This window comes from Amphiprion ocellaris, chromosome 4 (assembly GCF_022539595.1).
Source record: "Amphiprion ocellaris isolate individual 3 ecotype Okinawa chromosome 4, ASM2253959v1, whole genome shotgun sequence".
Lineage (NCBI taxonomy): Eukaryota > Metazoa > Chordata > Actinopteri > Pomacentridae > Amphiprion > Amphiprion ocellaris.
The window spans coordinates 18,722,020-18,739,533 of record NC_072769.1 but is presented as its reverse complement, the minus strand read 5'-3'; the positions used below and the strand labels follow the sequence as shown (position 1 = coordinate 18,739,533).

The 17,514-nt window shown below is 38.2% G+C and overlaps 1 protein-coding gene across 2 annotated transcripts in view; it reads right to left on the bottom strand.

Moving 5' to 3' along the window:
* usp53b (ubiquitin specific peptidase 53b) overlaps positions 1 to 17,514 on the bottom strand; it is a 29,744-nt gene that overhangs the window by 11,670 nt on the left and 560 nt on the right. The window contains exons 2-13 of one of the 2 annotated variants that reach the window (XM_023280356.3): positions 16,253 to 16,438; positions 15,812 to 15,972; positions 15,191 to 15,283; positions 14,888 to 15,022; positions 12,991 to 13,104; positions 12,293 to 12,375; positions 10,763 to 10,868; positions 8,056 to 8,202; positions 7,679 to 7,828; positions 7,412 to 7,580; positions 1,155 to 1,277; positions 355 to 1,057 (exon numbers count right to left, since the gene is read on the bottom strand). In XM_023280356.3, coding sequence (XP_023136124.2) covers positions 355 to 1,057; positions 1,155 to 1,277; positions 7,412 to 7,580; positions 7,679 to 7,828; positions 8,056 to 8,202; positions 10,763 to 10,868; positions 12,293 to 12,375; positions 12,991 to 13,104; positions 14,888 to 15,022; positions 15,191 to 15,283; positions 15,812 to 15,972; positions 16,253 to 16,346 — 2,078 coding nt within the window. In that variant the 5' untranslated portion in view covers positions 16,347 to 16,438. The remainder of the gene's footprint in view (positions 1 to 354; positions 1,058 to 1,154; positions 1,278 to 7,411; positions 7,581 to 7,678; positions 7,829 to 8,055; positions 8,203 to 10,762; positions 10,869 to 12,292; positions 12,376 to 12,990; positions 13,105 to 14,887; positions 15,023 to 15,190; positions 15,284 to 15,811; positions 15,973 to 16,252; positions 16,439 to 17,514) is intronic. The other variant, XM_023280357.3, reaches the window with a different exon arrangement.

Here is a 17,514-nt window from a genome sequence, read left to right as displayed (position 1 = left end):
TTGAAGAATTACCTTCTTACCATCCGCGGATGTCTCTGGATCTAGAGCTACACGTCTCTGATCTGCAGCCGCTGATGTCACCTCCTACTATCCCCACTTTCATCCTACTGGTCGAGGCAGATGGCCACCTGCCCTGTTGGAGGTTGTTTTTTCCCTTCCCTATTCTAGGGGTTCTATCGTTCCTTCCCGTCGCTATTCATAGGGAATCCAAAGCCAGCTTTGGATTGTTGGGTATTCTGTTCTCTGTTTATAATTTGTAACCTCCGTACCTTATTATGCCAAGTGCTGTGAGATGACATATGTTGTGAATCTGTGGCTTTTAATAAAACTGAATTTAAAATTTAATTGAATTACCTTTGCAACTGTGCCTCTGGTGTTGATCTCTGGTCTTTCACAGCAAAGCCATCGACCCCCGGTGAGTCGGGATTGGTGGAGCCACTGCTGAGTCTATCGCTGCTCTCATATCCAGACTCTGTCCTCTGAATGGTCCAGGTGTCGCTACGCAGCAGAGTCTTGGGGCCTCCCTTCAGCCTGCTGCCTCTCTGCTGGCTGGTCCTGCTCTCCGACTCCACCGAGCTGTGGCTCTCCGTCTCCTGCCGCTGCTCGTCCTCATAAATCGTCATTAAACACTTCTGCTTCCGATCTTCTCTGGTTCGCCCGTAGTCCCGTTCTCGGTCTCGGCTTTGCTCAGCGTGCGTTCTTTCCTGGGATGAGGTCTTGCTCCACCGCGGGCTGTCGTGTTGCTGCTGGCGGCGCTGCTCCAGTTCGTTCAGCACCATGTCGACATTTAACACCTCCCGGATGGGTCTCCAAGTGGACTTTGACTTGCCGCGGCTTCCTCCATTCCCAGCTTTGTCCCATTGTTCATCCTGATCGTGGCGACTGGGGGAGGTGTTGGTCCTCCGGCTGTGTCCACCACTCTGTGCACCATGTGGCTCCTGAGATGCTCTGCTCGAATGGTTGCATGACTTCTCAGTTCGAGGATGGCTTTTTAGCTTTTCTGTGGAAGGCCGCGGCCCGTTCTCTGGTGGAGATGAAGATCTTGTGTGTGCCATATCTGAGGAGAGTGGACAGATTATGTGTGGAATGAAGATTTTAGAATTCGTGTGTCTATTATAACCACAGTATAGTGTGGTACAGACACAATGCTCTACCTTTGTGTTGTGAAGGGTCAGTCCTTCGATGCCCTCTGTCCTTTTTCGATGTTTCGCCCGGCCTCTGCAGATTCTCCATGAAAGGTTCCTGAAATTTGTTAGGACTGCCAAGTGGATGTTTCACTGCGGGGGAAAAGAAATCAAATGGCAGATGAGTCAGTGTATAAATTGCACTTGATGTTTTCTTATGATTCACTGTGTACTCTGGCTCTTTGGCTGGACTTTGTAAGGCTTGCTGACATCAGTGAGTGAATAACTCTCTTTGGCCCTAAATTCTCTCAACCTGCGCAAAATATTACACCTTATGAATAACCAATGACTGCTCATGTAGGGAAATGTAAACAGATACAGCAGTATTAGCCTGAGACAGGAGGGTTGGCTCCCATGTAAGCTTTATTCTCAGCAGTAGTAGTTGTTTTGACAATGCATCCTTTCCACCTTTCATCTTTCTGCAAATCCAATACTAAAAATCTTACTGAAGATGATTTTTTTTTCTTGCCACTGTCCCCTTAGCGCAGGGGTGTCAAACTAATTTTAGTTCAGGGGCCACATTCAGGACAATTTGACCTCAAGTGGACTGGACCAGTAAAATCAAAGCATAATAACCTATTAATAATCACAATTCCAGATTTTTCCCTTTCTTTTAGTGCAAAAAAGCACATTCTGAAAATGTTCACATTTAAGGAATTGTTTTTTTTTAGAAAACATTATGAACAACCTGAAATTCCTGAAGAAAATTAAGTCAATTTCAACAACATTATGCCTCAGTTTATCATTTACACATTCAGATTCCTTTATTTGTCATTGCATAATACAACGGAATTCAAAAACACTAGTAAAACGGGTCTCAAAAAATATCTCTCTATATATACACATATAGATAAAACAATAAATAATTACAATAGGGTCTTCGCACCGTTGGTGCTCGGACCCTAACAATGACACACTTCCTACTCACTCCCCATCCCACCCACCCAACACACACACATTAAAACTTAGAGATCCCAGAGCGTCTACAAAGGCACAAAACATTCATTCATCTGGAGCTGAACAATGTAGTATTTTACTTTATGATCAAAATGCCAAAAGTCAGACAAAAAACAACAAAAATAAGACACAATATTCCAAAAATGAGATACAAAATGACAAAGATGAGACAAAAAATGACAAAAACGAGAAACAAAACGACAAAAAAAGACAAACGACTCAAGCGAGACAAAAAGGAAACACAAAATGACGAAAACATGGGACAAGCAACAAAAGTCAGACAAAAAAACGACAAAAAAACAACCAAGACGACATATTTCAAAAACAAGACACAAAACGACAAAAGAACAATGAGCAATCTAGTATTTTACTTTATACTCAATACAACTTGTCATGGTCTAGAAATTATTGTAACTTATGGTTTTACAAATTTACAGTTTGCAGTGATTTTTACACTGTACAAAGGGGGCCGGATTAGACCCTCTGATGGGCCAGTTCTGGCCCATGGGCCGCATGTTTGACACCCCTGCCTTAGGGCTTGCTCTGGGGATTTGGGCCATTTGGGTTCTGCAAAGCATCTTGAGACAATCTGAACTGAAATAGGCGCTATATAAATAAAACTGAATTGAACTGAATTGAAGAGCAGCTGCTGCATCATTAACTTTGTTTAAAACAAAGTGCTGCTGCCACATCATCCAATCCTGTGGTGTTTATCTTTGTCTCTGAGCAAGCGGGTCATCGTGAGAAACGGTCATTATGTGAACTGCGAAACATCTGCCTTCAAATGAGCATGTTCACCTCGCAGCTGCTGCCTTTGTTCACGCTCACATCTCAACACTCACAGCATTCTGCACCCTATTACACGTGTTTTTACTTATTTAACACCTCACTTCAAGAAGATGCCGCATATTTTTGTGATGATCTAGAGTAAAATACAACACTCAGTTAATTTGGAAAAGGGGAAGGAAACGCTCTCATGAGGTCAAATAATGCTGTGTGTGTGTCTGTGGCTGCTGCATGTTAGAACAGCGATGAGTAACAGCAGTGAGTAAGCTGGACTATTATGGATTTCCAGATTTGTTCATGTAGCCTAATGCTGACATTTAAGTAGCTCCCCTGAAAAAAGGACACTAGATTTGGATGAAGTATACCTCACACATCTGCCAAGTAATTAACTAATGCACACTCCATCATGTCGCCTGAAGTTACACAGAGACTTTCTAATGCAAGCTGGAAGAGTGGAAACGAGGATAAAGCACAAGAACCACTACATGCTGCAGAGCAAATTAATGGTACCTCATTAAACCTCAATACATAATCTAATTTAACAGAAGAGATAACAATAAAAAAAAGAGCACAAAACAAACCCGAGCTGCATTTTCCTGTGAAGCAAACACATCAATTACTTACGCTGACTGACATAAAAACAAGAATCCTGTCCCATGCCAAAGTATTTGGGCACCACATTAAAGCAAAACAATCCATCTAAAGAGGCGAGATGCCATTGCCAAAAAACCCAGCTGATAAATTAATGGAGGCAAACATCGGAAACGTCTAGGGGAGGAGTGATAACTGTGGAGCGGCAGCATGAGTGCGTTTGGCCACAGAAGCAGGGATTAGGCAGGGAGGCGTGGGTGGTAATCTGCGTGCAACAGCAGCATCATCCTCATGTCAAGTTCAAGCCAGCACACAGGACGGGACAATCTCTCTGCCTGCGGTTTAACAGCACAGTCCCAATGCAAACCCTAACGGCAAAATTTGCGGTTTCGAGTGAAATCGTTTGCGGTATGGGTGCTGACACAGTTTCAGGGAATGATGCTTTCATGAAAAGGATGTTCAAATATTGCACGGTGGGATTTTTGGAAATTAAATTATCATTATTCATTCAGATCATGAGCTCTTATGAAGCGGTTTCATTTCACAACAAGTTCTCTGACACAGCCAAGGACAATACTGTAAAAAATATAATAAAAATAATAAATAATGAAAAAAAATCACTATACATCTCAGTTCGCTACAGCGTATAACCTGCATAATATGTATGCAGCCAAGAAAACTGCAGCTTCCAACATTTTACATGTAGCAAACATGTACGTCCAAATCTGAGAAAGCATTTTCTGCATTTACATGATGTCTTTTTGCTGGGTAAATACCTATTATTACCTCTTGTTTGACACACAATCTTCAGAGTTGCAGTGAGACTCTCTGGACATTTTTTCCATGTAAAAAAAAAAATTGTATATATACTACTGTGCACTGAGAAATGTCCTTATTTTTGAAAGCATGGTGAGCATTTTTTTCAATGACGATAACATTAAATGAATCAGAAATACAGTCTAGACATTGTTAATGTGTTAAAAGACTATTCTAGCTGGAAACAGCTGATTTTTAATAGAATATCTCCATAGTGGTACAGAGGAACATTTCCAGCAACCATCACTCCTGTGTTCTAATGCTACATTGTGTTAGCTAATGGTGTTGAAAGGCTAATTGATGATTAGAAAACCCTTGTACAATTATGTTAGCACATGAATAAAAGTGTGAGTTTTCATGGAAAACATGAAATTGCCTGGGTGACCCCAAGCTTTTGAACGGTAGTGTACATTCAGTCAAATATTTAAAAAAGATATAGTTTGAAGATGATGTTTTTACTAAAATTGCCAATGAAACTCGATCTGATGTTCCTCGGCCAGAAATTATGTTGACCAGGTAATAAGTTTAAGTTTTATTCCATGTCATTATATTCTAATAATAATACAAAAAAACCCCACAAGTAACGTATTTTACACTTAGATACGTCAATAATCCATACAGCTACTGTAGCCAACATTACGGGGCCAAATTTAATGGTGGGGTTGTTCAGTATTATCAGATTGTCAGACTGAAATAACTGTGATCAATAACAGACTGGCATTTCTCTTCCTCCATCTGCCCTGTGATGCATCCTTCAGTGTTTATTATACCATCAAATGTACCATTACATTCACCCAAAATTACCAATTTAGCTTGGTTTGAATATTGCTGGAAATATTTGGGATATTATAAATACACAAGATAGCCACATTTACAGCAGTGCTCCAGTCATTTTTAGACATCTTAACAAGGATATGTGACATACTTTAACCCTTAGATGCATGAGTGATTGGACCCTACACTCTTCCATAAGTGGGTCAAAAATGACCCGTATAAGAATCAATGTGTTTTTATGCCATTTTTGGTATTTTGGTTAAAATAATCATTTGTATTGCTGTTTTTATTCTATTTTTGTCCACAAAAGAATGATTTCATGTTTGAGATGTTTATTTTTCACTTTCGAACAGAGTTTGAACATTCTGATAATTGAAAAAGAAGAATATTACACAGGACCACAATAGAAGAATGTCAACATCCATTTGCTGATATTTTTCCATTCTTTTCCTCCAGCTGTTGCTACTCTCCGTATATAAAAATCTTCCTGATCGATGACACTTCTGAAATAGCATGTGTGGTCCACAGTAAATATACTTCTGACAGCCACAATTGATAAGAATCACAGGTTTCCATGAAACTCTATGTGTGTCATTTTTGGCCGATATGGAAGCTTGGGGTAGTAATACAAATGTTATAATTTCTTAAAAAGTATAAAAGGTAACTTAAAAATCTAAATGGAGTGATATCAAAAACATGTTTTTCAAGGAATGTCTGGAATACAAAATGATAACAACTTTTCATTACGAAGATACTGCAAGAAAACATCACCGGATCATTTTTGACCCACTTATGCATCTAAGGGTTAAAGACATGCTACATACCTTTAGGCTTACTTAAACTCTGAACCTCCAGACACACCCACAGGTTTAAAAGGAATATAATCTTTACAAAAACACCAATACTACACCATTTATCAGAGCCAGAAACTGAGAAAACAAGAAGGAAGCATGTGATTTTCAACTTTCCGGCAGTCCATGAACTACTTATCTGCCATTCTGTTAATAAACCTCAGCAAATCTAAGTTTAAAATAATTTGAATTCATCAAAATCAATTATTCAACATGTCTAATTAAAAAAATTAAAATGTCCACCTCATGGTGCAACCGTGAAGTTATTAGTGACTAAACTGCAACTGAAATGTTCAGAACTGCAGGCTGCGTTCACAAAAAGCAGACAGGACACGAGTATGGGAAAATATGAAAATGTAAGTAGTTAAAAATTGATATAGAGTCACCATATTTTTCCAGTATTAGAAGTACATGTGGGACCTCAAAAAAATGTTGCACATGTTGATTTCAGCTTTTTTCCCCCAAATTTTTTAAAATAAGTAATCAAAGAACGTTAACTTCCATTTTCCTCTTCTTTTATGATTTATGGCATTATAACTGCCATACAGCACAGAGGATGTGTTTAAGTTCTCTCTACTTCTAGCCATGGTGGTGCTGTTTCCATAGAGGTGCGGGACTTTATATTACAGGAAAAAAATGAGCCTACAGAGAGTACAACTGCTTGGAGTTCAGAGGGTTAATAGATACGGCAAAATACTGAAATGGCATCCTAATAGTGTTTTGTCAAAGATCATGCTCTGGGTTCACACTTGAAGGGAGTCTGTTCCAAATATTTATGCACCTAACACAAAGTTTTGATTAAAATAAACCTCACAGTCTCAGAAACAAACAATACATTCAACAATTGTGGCCATTAACCGTAGCATATGTAGTCCTGTGTGTGTGTCTACGAACACGCATCGTGGAGATGTTGTCCTGGAGAGAGATGTTACAGTTTTTATAACAGGTATTTTATTCTTTCATGGCTACACGGCCCATTGCAGATTATCTGTTACCTCATCCAGCTTAAATTCGAAGGACGGACACTCGTTCCCTGCATGACTTTTTGACTCTTTCACTACAGTCAAAGCTGTCAACAAATATTATTTTCTAGCTGATCTAATTCATGTTAAGGTTTGTGTTTCGTCAAAGTTCCGTTCTGTGCATCAACGTTAACATTTTAAGTACATTATCGCACTTCAACACGACCACTTTCTGTGCTTGAAACTCCTATCTGGCTTGTTGTCTGTTTAACTTAACACACATATAAACACATAAACAGCTGCTATAAAAACCTGTTGATTAAACCTTTTACCCCGATTGACAGCTATGCACAAGATATCCAATTAACAATGTCAACAAACACACTTGTGAAGACATCTGTCAGACTTATTGAACGAAACTTTTTAAAAATCCACATAAAAAAAAGGAGTACCAGGGTGAGTCATGCTAATAAGTGAACTATTCTCTTACCAGTTACATCACCATTTACTTGGGCTTTGTATCGAGGACACATGGTGGTTTGTCGCGGTGCATCTTCATTAGACACTGGACTTCCCTCAGGATTGGTGTAAAACAAAAGCAGCGGCTGGAAATGTCCCCTGATACATTTAGAGGCGACGTCTTTCCATTTGGATCCAATCTGGGATAAAGAAAGTGTTGCACAAGAGGATGTAATGCACAGTAACAAGCAGCAGACTTTTATAATAAAAAAAGCGCTTTAACAGCAGACGGCCTGACCTCCTTTACTGTAGCGTCATCAAAAAACATCCATTTTGAAGATTTGGTGTGATAGGCAAAAGCGGAGTAATGTTTACTCGCGAAACAGATCATCCCCACCAGATGTAGCTCGCTCCTTTTGGCATTTTCATCAGTGACTCGGTTGAAAAGCTGAAAAGAAGAAAATTGAAATGTGATTGCCACATATTACTCTCTGCCAGATGACAAATCCTATGAGAATAAAATGCATGTGTGTGATTTTTGTAACCAGTTTGAAGATTACAGCACATTGTCCTTCATTTCTCAAATCTCGATATACAGTGTGTTTTTTACATTCCAGTTTGCCATCTCGTGCTCACAACCCACAGATATTTCCATTCATCGTTTTGGGCTCTTACCCCACACAGGTTCAAACGTGGGCCAAGAGACCGAACGACATCGTCTGTGAGATCAGACTGCTCAGCGTCCCACACAAATCCAATAGTCACGATCTCTGGACAGTTCATGAGAACACGGCGGATCTTGATACTCTGACCACAGTCGCTCTGCAACACATGAAAAACAATGTCTATGTACAAACAAGAAAAACATTCAGTCTCAAAGCTCTAAATTAGGTGTGTCAAACATACGGCCCACGGGCCAAAAGCGGACCTCCAGAGGGTCCAATCCGGCCCACAGGACGACTTAATAAATTTTAAATTTGTAAAACTATACATTTAAAATTGTTTCTACACCTTGACAAGTTGTTTTGATCATAAAGTAAAATACTACATTGCTCACTGTTCTTTTGTCATTTTGTGTCTCATTTTTGTAATATTTCTTCCTGTTTTTGAAGTTTTTCTTCTCTTTTTTTTAATCTGGCTTTTGTTGTTTGTCCCATGTTTTTGTTGTTTTGTGTCGTGTTTTTGTCATTTTGTGTCTCATTTTTGGAATATTTTGTCTTGTTTTTGTTGTTTTTTTGTCTTTTGTCTGACTTGTCGTTTATCTCATGTTTTTGTCATTTTGTGTCTCATTTTTGGAATATTTTGTCTTGTTTTTGTTGTTTTTTTGTCTTTTGTCTGACTTGTCGTTTATCTCATGTTTTTGTCATTTTGTGTCTCATTTTTGGAATATTTTGTCTTGTTTTTGTTGGTTTTTTGTCTTTTTTTTGTCTGACTTTTGTTTGTCTAATGTTTTTGTCATTTTGTTTCTCATTTTTGCTGTTTTGTGTTTCCTTTTTGTCTCGCTCGTGCTTTCTGTCATTTTGGCGTTTTGTGTTTCACTTCATTTGTTGTTTGTGTACTGTTTTTGTTGTTTTGTGTAATTTTTGTCTCATTTTTGTCGTTGTTGCTTTGTAACTTTTTTGTTAAATTTTTTGTCTCTTTTTTTGTTTTGTTTCATGTCGTTTGTCTAATTTTTTGTCATTTTGTGTCTTGTTTTTGTTTCTTGTTTTTGCTGGGCTTTTTTTTTGTCTTTTTTGTCGTTTGATCATAAAGTAAAATATGTATCATTCAGTTCCAGATACCTGTAACTAAATGTTTTGTTCTTTTGTAGAAACACTGTGATCTGTAAGCTGTAAAGTGTAAATGACAAACTGAGGCATAATAATGTTGAAATGTAATTTATTTTTCTTTAGAAATTTCAGGTTGTTCATAATGTTTTGTAAAAAGATAATTCCTCAAATGTGAACATTTTCAGAATGTTTTTTTTTTGCACTAAAACAAAGGGAAAAATTAGAGATATTGTTATTTATCGGTTATTATGCTCTCATTTTATTGGTTTGGCCCACTTGAAATCAAATTATGCTGAATGTGGACTCTGAACTAGAATGAGTTTGACACCCCTGCTCTAAATGATTGATTTGAAGACAAAAGTAATTCTTATTTAGGGAATAATAGAAGCAAATGTAAGAAAATTAGCACAAATTCTTTCATAAAGGGAAAATAGCTAGCTAGTGTTACACAGATTCAAAAACAGATTGATTTACAAACTGTATGTGTGTGATTAATAGGTGCTGCAAGAGAAAATGAGACTTTTATGTTTCCATTTCTGTTTTTTTAACAAACATCAGCTTGACCAAATTCATTAAATCAAAATTACAAGGAGACTCCGAGATGTGTTGATAATTATATTAATAAGAAGAAGAAGAAAAAGAAAAAGAAAGCTTATTTGTTTTAAACCTATATTACAAAGTGATTTACACGACAAGCAAAAAAAAAAAACAGAAACAAAAATACAGAAAGTATATGTAAGAAGGTTCTTCACAGAAAATGAAACATAAAATTAAACATGTAGGTATAAAATTAATAAGATGGAAACCCTTGAACCAGTCATAAGATCCAAATGTGTGTCGTCAAAAAATACCAGTTAGCTTGTAAATGACACACTTATGAAGTTACTCAGAGGTATAATTTCAGTTTCTTTTGGTTGAAGCTATCTGTTCTGCTCATGTAGCCCTGACTGAATCAATCTGACCACTGAAAGCACAGAAATTAAAGCAAAGTTAAGGTTTTTCTTTAAGCAACAAACAAATGAGCAAATGTCCGTAAATATCCCAGTAGTAGGTTGTTGCTTTGTCCCTCTTTCTCTAAAGTAAAACTAAATAAATAGATTAAAACAACTGAAATTAAACTTGTTTGACTTGTCGCCTAAAAATATAGTCATCATCAGAGAGCGAGCATGGCTAAGTTAATACTGCAACTTTAAATTTTCTCGACGAAGAATGGATTTACGGGCGCTGGGCTTTACTCGACTGATGCTGAAAAAGAAGACAGCGGTCGCAAATACAGATGAGAGAAAAACAGTGGATAAGCCCTCACCGCTATTTATATCCTAACACTAGTCTGGCACTGTCTCCTTCCGGCCGCTTCAAGTGCAGTGTCACAGCAGAAAGCACAGAGTGTACTCTGCACAGTCGCAAGGATCAGTTTTGTGTCAGTTTCGCAGCAACATGTCAAACTGAACGTCAGAATTATTCATTAATGGCCGCCTGACACCAATCAGCATTTACCACTGGTTGGATTCAGACAGGTGTTTTGACTGACGAGGAGCAGAGCTGCGACTTTGTGTTAAGAAAAACATCACATTTAAACAACAAAAAAATCCAACAATAACTGAATAACATACCGGGCAACTTCGGAGGTCGCCTGTGTTGTTTGCTGCCTGCAGCAATTCTCCAAACATGTCCGACCTCAGCCGCTCGCTCTTCCCCGACATACGATCAACCTGTTGGCTGCACATAAAGAGACAATTTTCTTTTTAAAAAAAAAAAAAAATCCTCAATATCAATTTTTCTCGTTTGGATTTACATGTGCATATTTTGAATCACAGCCCCATTTATGTATTTAATGCATTAAACAACAGATGGAGTGTGTGTTCCAGTAATGAGATATACATTTCTTGGCCCCTTCATTAGGCAAACCTATGCAATTTAGTACAAAAAACTAACAAACAAACAAACAAAAAATTATTTTTCAGGTGTAATCATGCCATGTTAATCACTGGTCTTTTTGTGAGTACTTTATCCTCCATACCATACCTGTATATATGTAAATTTATCATGTCATATGTGTACATATCCATATGTAAACTCACTATATCATAACTACTACTACTGCTGATTAGAAGGTCAGAGGTTCAAACCCTGATGTGGCCACTGTCGGGCCCTTGAGCAAGGCCCTTAACCCTTCCTGCTCCAGGGGTGCTGTACTATGGCTGACCCTGCACTCTGACCCCGATTGGGATAAGCGAAAAGCAACATTTCACAGTGCTGTAATGTATTTGTGATAAATAAAGGCTAAACTATTGATTAATTATTACAACTACTTCAATCAAACAATCAATCAAGTGCCAAACCAATCATTGTGAGAATCATTTCTCTCCATCTAATCTGATGTTTTGCTTTCTGAACTGTGACTGTTGCCATGATGTCAGTCCGTCTACCATTTTCATTCTCTGTCTGCCTCCTCCTCTCTTCCTATTAATTTTTCCAGTTGTGATGATATATTCCAGGATCTCTTTCCTTATGATGTGTCCAAAAAATGTCGAGCGCCGTTTCCTAATTTTGTTCAATAGTGTATAATTTCTGTTTAGTAACATTAAAACATCTTCTTTGAGCTTTGATATCAGAATAAATACAAACACACAACTATGGTTTTGCATAAAGTTTGCATTGCACTTGTTGCATTAAAAAGAATATAAAAAAAGTAGACTTAATTATTATTTGCCATTGTAAACAAATAGTAGACTCACTTGACAATAATCAATCTGGGCTGTTTGGTGCAGCTAAATGTAATACCTGATAAATCAGAATCATCATAAAATTGCAGTGAGATGATAGATATTCACATGTGATGCAAAACATTTTATCACAGAGAAAAATAAAGGTGCCAAAAAGATGCATGAACCTTCTCAATGTCAATTTTAGGATTACGTATATACATCTGTAAAAGCAATCCAATATTTACAAAAAAAAACCCAAAACACTCCTGTTATGGCCTTTAAAGCACCGGAAGGAAATTGATCTAAGATGCTTAGAATCACAATCAATTTTCCAGTAACCTCATTTAATACTTTGACATTTAAATCGGGATTAGCACTCTGGCCTGATTTTTGGATCCCATTTTTTAAAGCCGTGGCAGTCCATCAAGTACTCACCATAAAGCAGTAGTGGAGACATAATGTACAAACTCTGTGAACGGGTGTGGGTCTGAAGATGCACCACAGCAGCGACATACAAACTGTAAACAAACAAAAAGAAAAGCTTGCTTTACTGTACTCTACTGTACTTTATTTACTGTAGGAAATGATGTGCACATTTATGATCCTTACTCACTAATTCTACATTTAGAATACCAATCAAACGTTTGGAGTCACCTAGAAATGTCCTTATTTTTGAAAGAAAATCTTTTCTTTTTCAATGAAGATGACATTAAATTAATCAGAAATACAGTCTAGACATTGTTAATGTGATAAATGACTATTGTAGCTGGAAATTTTTAATGGAATATCTCCATAGGGGTACAGAGGAACATTTCCAGCAACCATCACTCCTGTGTTCTAATGCTACATTGTGTTAGCTAATGGTGTTGAAAGGCTAATTGATGATTAGAAAACCCTTGTGCAGTTATGTTAGCACATGAATAAAAGTGTGAATTTTCATGGAAAACATGTAATTGCCTGGGTGACCCCTAACTTTTGAACAGTAGTGTACATCTGTATTTATAGCAGCTGTACACATTAATGTCCTTTATCATGTCTTTACTGTGTAAACGGTACAACTGCATTAACTCCATGTATTGTTCATTGCTACCACATAGTGTTGCACTGTTTTTCCGTATCATCTAGCAGTTTACCTGCTCATAAAGCATCATTGCAAACTTCTGATGGGTGATGCAGGATTTGGATGAGCAAGCATCGGTCGCTGTGTCGGAAACTATGTGTAAATGGATTCGCTCCAGGATGTTCTCCTAATATTTAAGAAATCAGAGCAGACACAGTGCCAACAGTCAGTCCATGCAGACAAACAATAAAATATAAAACATGCCACCACTACAAACACAAAAGATTTATCGCTATAAATCTCACAAATTTAGCTATACAGTTTTTCCCCTAAAGTATGACGTAAATGTCATTCAAACATGTACAGTGACTAAAAAGTATTCATCCCATCTCCTTTTTACTGCTTTTCAACACTGAATCAAGTTCAATTTGTCTTTTTTTGGATACAAATTTACAAGACAAGACATGAAAACAGATTTCTACAAAGTAAAATCAATTAATTTGAAATATAAAATAAGTGATTGCATAAGTTTTCACAGCTTTAAGTTGATATTTACATGCACCTTTGATCGCAATTTCAGCATTAAACCTGTGTGAATCGGTCTAAATCGGCCTTGCACAGGTTGCACAGGAAACATGAGTGCACAGCCCTTTTAAGTAAAGCAACAATTTCTCAGTTGGATTGAGGTTTGGGCTCTGACTAGTCCACTCCAGAACATTAGACTTTTTGTCTTTAAATCATTTCTGTGTAGCTACAGCAGTATCTTCTGGGTCACTGCTTCCAAATCACAGTCCTCTTGCAGATTCTAGGATTTCCCCATATTTTGCTGCATTTATTTTGTCTTCCATCTTTACAAACCTTCCAGGGAATGCTACCAATGAAACATCCCGACACCATGATGCTGCCACCACCGTGCTTCTGGGTGGGGATGGTATATTTGCGATGATGTGCAGTGTTTGGTATCCAGCAAACATAACATCTAGCAATGACATTTAGCAACATTACCTAAAAACGGACTAACAGATTTGGATGAAATTTTCAGGGAAGGTCAGAAATGACACAAGGACCAAGTGATCAGATTTTGGCAGTGATCCAGCTTATAGTCTGGATTCATGGATTTGTTAAAGATTTCTGTATCATTGTGAGATAGCGGCACGGCATCACTGTAACTATGACAACAAATGAACATCAGCTGCCTGCTGACGATCACATGATTGTGATCCTACTACAAATCCACCACTGTGGACTTATCAGGACTTATATGTCGGAAATGATACAAGGAACAATTGATTAAATTGTGGGGGTGTTTCCGAGTCCCATCAATTCCTGCCACCTGCTGCATATTTAGGTCACACAATTCGGTATCCGTACATAACGTACAAATGCATAACACATGCCTGTGCTCAGCGCAACATAATTTTGTTTGTGGGTACATCTATATTAATTGGCTACATTCTATGGTGCCGTGATTTCTGCCAGAAATTTTTTCAAGATTTCAGCCGTCAGAAATGATACAACAACTGAGCAGCATTGGCAGACTACTGCGCTCTCTGAGTGCTTTTCTTTTTTTACATTTTATGTTTTTGATTAACTAAGATTACTTAGTAGAAATCTATTTTCACTTTAACATGAAAGGGACTTTTTTTGTAAATGCTGATGTAAGTTTTAAGTAGTGGTGCCTCCCCATTAAAGAGCAATAACAATGTACTGCTGAAGACACCCCATTTAATATCCCACAAGCTTTAAATCATCTTAACAAGCAAAAGGCCCAATTGCTCCTTCATCTAAAGTAACTACAACTGTGACAAACAACATAGAACCTGAGCATTATATCAATGGTCTCTGTCTCTTTTTAACTGGCCTTTAGAATCACAAAGGCAGAAGAACCATAAAATTTAATTCACAATTACTAAAGAAAGGCCTGCAATATCGTTTCTGATTGAAAAGCCAAAGGCACAGTGTCAACGTACAAAGCACTCAGCAGCATCATCCATCAGGCCGAGCTGGAAGCGTTGCTCATCCTTAAAAGTTTCAGCGAGGGCATTCCGCAGGCTGTCCGAGGGGAGAACGCGCTCTCTGCTCTGCTGAAACTGGCTGAATATACTCTGAAAAACAAAAATAATTGTTAGTTTGTGATAGTTGTTTCAACTTTTCCATACAACCACTGTAGTAAAAACTACCGGTATGATCAGAGAGACATCTGACAGCACTGACAGCATTAATCTAAACAAAACAATGACTCAGCTTTCAGTGCAACATCCTTCACACGGTACCTTTAAAGCGCAGAAAATGCAGGCATCACCGAGACAGAAGTGACCTGAGAGCTGCCTCAGACTTCTCCTGAAAATGTCCAACTGCCAAAGCACCTGTGAAGTTTTAAAAACAGCACATCTATTAAAAACTGAAAAGGAGATATTTTTATTCGGAGACATCACACGCTCTACATCCTGTAAACAGCCGATGCGAAAGCCGAAGCAAAAGCTTTTGTGTAAAATACAAAAGGTTGCTAGTGCTGCCAAACCCACTGAACATTAACTCTCAGCGCTGCAGCCTGACTTAGCATTTATTCATTTTCGGCAGATTATTTTGGTTTTGTTAGTGTCGACTCCACACATACACAACCATGACCAGCATGCACAACATACTTCTGTTCAAAAATAATAAAACATCTAGATGTCGAGCATATTTCATAGTTTATAGCTTGTTTTGGGATCTGCTTCTTCCTGCTAGTGGTTGAAAATTGCCTTTAAGCATTAAAAGCTCAGTTTACAAGACAAGAACAGAGGAAATATTAGGAGAACGTACTGTTTGCTTGTTGAATATTGAGGCAGTAATTCATCTTCGATAATTTGAAATGAATTAGTAATTTAAGGTTGTCAGTAGATGGTTCTCACCTGAACAGCGCTGTTTAGGAAGCAGCTGTTCTGCCCGGGCTCATTCAGCAGGCCTTTGGTGAGGGCGAGAGAGAGCATGCTCCCAGGCTGGTAGGATTTCTTAAGACCTCCACCGGGTTTTTTGAACATCTTCACCCATGCCATGGAGTTAGAGCCTGCAACTAACGACAAATACTCCTGACACAAAGCTCCTGTTTGGCATTAAAAGGGTGCTCATCTGTGTCTTTGTGTCATAAACTTAAAACTATGTTACATTAAAAACATTAGCCTTACGTGCTCTGTGTTCAATGAGCTTTACATTTAAAGTCTCAGTACACTAACGGTGATAATCAACATTGGAGGTTCTGCGTTAAAATTCAGTTCATCTTGGACACAGCGCTCATTCCATCACTAATCCAAATGACTGATCTGGTCGGACGCCAGATGAATCCGGTCATCTACCTTCTCCAGAGTTGGGGGGAGACTTGCTGCAGCTGGACATGCTGGGACGTGGGAGCTGGTGCGTTGGTCTGGCCATGGGCTCCATCCATTTCATCCCCACGCGCCTCCGGAGCGGTTTGTTGAAAGCATCGTCGGGATCAGCCACAGGGCAGCCTCAGCCATGTGCCTCTGGACATTGAACGGCAACTGGACAAAATGTGGGGAGGCAGGGACACGATGAGGCAAACTGTAAAGGCACTAATAACAAAGCATGTTAATACTGTTTTTAATACTAAGAGACTTAAGATGCTGACATACATATACTTGAATCTGTTGAATCTGTTCTTATTTGTATTTGACCAAACCATCGCGGGCAGTAAATTGAGGAAAATTATTGGACTTTCTTAGATCATTTTTCATTTTTATTTTATTTATTTATTCATACAGTGGCACAACATCCTTTGAGGTTCCTTTGAGAAAACACTTGCACTACTTGAGCCACACTTTTTCATACATGTTCAGATCCAGAAGTCCAACATCGGTTACACTATAAATCCGAATATATCCCTCTGTTTTCTTAGACACACTTGCACATATGTTTTAAATTCTATTCTATTCTATTCAAAGATGGTGGAAAGGAGGGGGGAAAATGATCATTGCTATTTTAAATGCTGCATTACTTTGCTTTAGAACATTTCTCGTGGCTATTATGACATAAAAAGCTGCATTAGGGGGCTAAAATGAACATAAACAGTAGGTTGTCTAATTTAAAATGACAATACATTACATTTCAAGCTGCACTCTTAAGCTAAATGTAAATAACCATTATCAAAAACATCATAACACAGAAGTGAAGCAACAAGATCCCACACTAGACAGCAATTACATTACATATTTTTTTAATCTGATGCTGATGTGTAACGTCTATACATGTGGGAAGTCAATCAATATTTTCAATTATAATTAGATGCACAGCCTCAATGTTTATGTTGCCATCTGCTGACTGTAAAAGCAGCCAGCAGAATATTGATTTGAAGGCCTTTAATTCCAACCTGAAATCTTTATTTTCTATGTTTTGATCACAGAATCCTCAGTGTCATAACACGCAGAGAGCCTCCACTTGATGTCAGTGCCCACATGGGCCTATATGGTCGGACGCAGGCGCCCATCTTTGCTGCTGGGTTCACGAAAAGGACGTGCATCATCTCATTGAGCTGCATTTCGTGACCCGATCCTGTGTTCTCCTGCGTTAAAACCTCCATCTCCACCTCCACCTCCACCCA